Below are 4,358 nucleotides of genomic sequence, written 5' to 3' on the forward strand. Positions count from 1 at the left end.
TTAAGAATTAACTATTAAATCAGTGTATCAGTTCATTCAATTCATTATATCAAATGAACCAATATGAACATAAATGTCGTCTATAAAGGAATGAAACCTTGACGTTTGAAAGTTCCCCAAGAAGGTTAAAACTGCATTAAGTGCAGTGACATCAACATCTGGACCAACAGCGACCATTCTCCCATCCAAATTTTCAGATGTATCTGAAATATCTTCAGATCTAGACAAGGGGGACAGGTAAATTAACAAGATTGGCAATTAGAGTAGGATCTAGACCTTATATTACCCTTCTTGAAAGATATATTTAATACTAGTATATGTCAAGGCAATTTTCTCACGTACCCATTTGAAATAGAGTGCCGATCCAACAACAGTTTTCTCCAAATGCACTGATTTTTGGCATCCTTTAAGCTGACAATTTGGTATGACACGTAATTCAGATAATGTGTGAAGCTGTGAAAGATAACAAAGGAAAGGGCGGTCTTCCTTACAGCCCTCAATCTCTTCTGGAGTTAAAATTTTGGCAATCCCGGGGCGAAGATCATCATTTGATTCCTCATTACAGCTATCCCCCATTTTCAGAGTCCTCAACCATGGCTTCAGTCTGAGTGTCCTCTCTTATGACAGGGATTAAATTTTATTAATAATTCTGTTAGTCCATATAGTCAGTAGATTGAAAATATTGAAATATGAAAATAAATTAAATAATTTACTGGCTTGGCAGCAAGGTGTCCTTGCAAAACATACCTCATGGTCATTATGAAACTAGGCTCATAATCTTCATCTGATGAATCCTCTGAGTCCTCGTTGGTGTAGTTTTCTGATAAGCAGATTGAGAGACTGCAAAACAAAATTTCTGTAAGATCAACATGGATTATGATTATTACTCTGATATAATACATACAATGACATAAATCAGTAATAACAAATATTATTTAAAAGTATTCTAATGGCATGCATATCAAACCTTATAACTTTTAATTTTTATATGATACCTATGATTTAAATAATTGGACTTACTCTAAAGGATTCATGAAACTGCTTGGAGCTGTTGTTTTCTTATCAGTTTTTACAAACTGTTCTACACCAAATAAATCTGAATTTCTAAAAGTAGACACATAACACCTATACATATGACAACCATTATTTTTGTGCAGTGTGTTTATTCATATCTTCTAGGCAGGTCAGCAGAAATCCCAAAAAGCTATCCTGTCAAGGATAAAAGATGTTGTCAACCATTACTGGTACACAGCTAGCATCTCAAACACAAAGGAGGAGTTTGTTGTAAGTTTCCATACACCAAAAAAATGAATATAAACTTTGCAAAAGCGCTGCATGTGATTATATAAATTGGTCTAAAACGAATTTTACTTTTCAAGGGGAATTGGATAGGAATCCTCCATCACACAGTTAATGTTCACACATGGGTTTTACCCTATAGTGACATTAATGAATGCAACCATGGACCACTGACTGAAGAGAGAACAAAAGGGTGGTTAGAAAAGGATTCTCCAGCACATGTGGCTCTTCGGGAAATTGTGTTAGACAAACGTCTCCAGAACAATGTGCCTTAAAGCTGAACACTTCTCATAAATAGGCACTGTCAGACGGGGATATAAACCGTTCGCTTTCGTTACACCCGACTGCACACTCGAAACTCGTGGCCGACATGTAGTACTTCTATCGTGGTCTTAGATTTTTTGCGTTAATTTCTTGTTTTTATGTGCATTTTCTGTTTGTAAATAATGTAATGACCTGTATTTTCCATGATACTTTTGTCCTGTTTTGGAAAAAAATACGTAAAATTTGATAATTTCATCGGTATTGAGTAGCAAGCTTTGTAAGATGTACGTCTGCACTCGTCGGATCTCTATAGTAAAATACATTGAACTGGCTAGCGATCTGCTCCTTATATACGAGTTGTAGAGGGAGCGTTGAAGAACGAGAAATATGGCGGACTATGCCTATTTACGAGTAGTGTTCAGCTTTAATATCTTAACTGCAGGTCAGTTTTATATCAGAATCAATAATTGTAGGTTCTTTTATTACATTGCTAAAGAACTACAGTATGTCTGATAAATCATTAATACACTCTTGCTTCTTAAGTGCACAGCAGAACTTGAAAATTTCCAGAACGTAGTGAATGCGTATGCATCCAAGCGTCACTCCTACAACCCACCTTCATATAGGTGCAGGAATCGACTTGCGGCCTTGCACCATAACCACCATATAAACAGAAACGTTCTTGTCAAGAAAGATGGAGCAACACAGTAAGCAATATATATGAACACTGGCCAATATTTATTGTTGACTTCAACAGTGAGACAAAATATTATGAACAATTATACATGATGAACAAAATATTTTCCTTTCAGATTTCAGGAGCTACAACAAAAAAGTGGAAGATGGGCAGTTTATCCTGTGAAAGAGAAAAAAAAAATTCCGTATATCCCATCTTTGCAGGAGAAGATTCTATTGTCAAGAGTGACAGATGAAGTGGGGATGAACCAACCCGTGGTGCTGGAGGTAGATGATCCAAGAAGATTGTCATCTCATCTGGCTCCAATCCCACCCCCTTCCACTGAACAGCTTGTTGTCGAGCAGAAGTCAAGGTTTCTGCAACAAGAAAGAGACAATTGACATGTCTTGAACAATCACGATTCAATCAAAAATAAAACACTTTAGAATATAAAATTTTGTTAATCATTTTAAGCTGTTGACATGTAGCTAGGAAAATGTTGTTAAATTAACTTTATCCTAGTCGTCCTCCAATGAGGCCCCTATATTGGCAAAACGCATCTGGGAACTTGTCCCTTATTCTCCATACACAACAACTTGGAATCACCCTTCTATTTCTTGCACCTAGCAAACCATGATGCCAGAGGATAAATTGGCGGTAGGCTGCATGTCTGTTCCCGCTGTTAATATCTGCATCAGGGGCAGCTGCAAAAATGTCTTCACGGTAATGCGGGCAACAACCAGTACAAGGTCATCAAGGACAACCCTTTGGAAATCCTAAAAATATAATTAATAATAAATAAAGAAGGATATGGAGAAAACGAACAGTATTCAATCTCAAAGTCCATAAAACAATACAAAACAAGAGCAGAGCAAACACGGACCTCCGAAACATCAGAGCTTGGATCAGGTGCCATGGAGGAGTTAGCATCCCCTGCTGACCGGTCATACTACCGTGTGCTCATTGTCATGATAGTGAAATAACGTCAATTCAGTGTATAATTAATATTGAATGTTATTATATACATTTAAATTTGTAAAATTTTAACTTTTTTTATCTGTATATCAGTAAATTGAATTTCTTACTGGGACAATTGAGTAGCAGTTTAATGGAGTCTGTCCACAACAGAGTTTTTTCAATTTCGGATGGAATCTCTCTGCAGTGGTTGCAGGTACACCAGCTTGGTATGCCATCTGACGGTTGTGGGTGGTACCCTTGTCTCCTTTCATTTTGGGAAGCCTCATTCAAAATGTCAAAGACAAATGTTGGGTCCCTGTTACATATATAGCTTGAACAAGGTTCCTCAAGTTATCCTCCTCAAGATTAGATATGGTTTCCTAGAATGATTGATTGATTGTATATTGTTTAACGTCCCTCTTGAGAATTTTTCACTCATATGGAGACGTCACCATTTGCCGGTGAAGGGCTTCAAATTTCGACCTATACTCGGCAATCTTGGCCATTGAGCAGTGAGGCTTCTTTATCGTGCCAGCGCCTACCGTGACACTGGACCTACGTTTATAAGGTCATATCCAAAAACCCGTGGCTTTCACTTCTGACGCCGAGCGCTTGGCGAAGAACAGTCACTACCTATTTTTACTTCTTAGGTTTGACGCGGCGCCGCGATCGAGAATCGAACCCGGGCCTCCCGATCACGAAGCGAACGCTCTACCTCTAGGCTACCGTGAACGGTTTTTCCTAGAATGATAATACTTTTAGAATAAATAATTCATATATACATGAATTTGTGAATTAACAGGCCATAAATGAGTTGTATATATACATTGTATATGCATGAATGAAGGTTATTTTGACTAATTAACTTGTACAATTTTACCCTAAGATGAGCATCTCGCTGCTCCCTTTCAGCTGCAAGTCTTTCAACAACAGTTTCTTGGGCGATTCTTCTGCGGGCACCTAGTCCTCTTCCACCTCTTGTCCTAACTCCCCTCGGGCGTCCTCCTCTCCCACGCCCTCTGCCTCTTCCCCCTTCCCAAATCTGAAGAGGATGAGGATTCTGGGGATGAAGACGTGTGTCTTGATAAATTGATATTCTATTATAAAAATTATACATTTGTATTCATTCTATAATAAAAATTTTTATTCATAAAAATAACAT

At 37.8% G+C, this 4,358-nt stretch overlaps 1 protein-coding gene across 1 annotated transcript; it reads left to right on the plus strand.

Annotated features, from left to right (window-relative positions):
• Nucleotides 1-1,845: 1,845 nt before the first annotated feature.
• LOC134253840 (uncharacterized) lies at nucleotides 1,846-2,640 on the plus strand. Its single transcript, XM_062736434.1, has 3 exons — nucleotides 1,846-1,875; nucleotides 2,107-2,270; nucleotides 2,376-2,640. Exons 1-3 carry the CDS (start codon nucleotides 1,846-1,848, stop codon nucleotides 2,638-2,640), a joined length of 459 nt encoding a protein of 152 aa, XP_062592418.1.
• The last annotated feature ends 1,718 nt before the right edge of the window (nucleotides 2,641-4,358 follow it).

The sequence above is a fragment of the Saccostrea cucullata genome, unplaced genomic scaffold, assembly GCF_032062105.1.
Source record: "Saccostrea cucullata isolate Sc308-1 unplaced genomic scaffold, CSIRO_AGI_Scuc_v1 ctg1463, whole genome shotgun sequence".
NCBI lineage: Eukaryota > Metazoa > Mollusca > Bivalvia > Ostreida > Ostreidae > Saccostrea > Saccostrea cuccullata.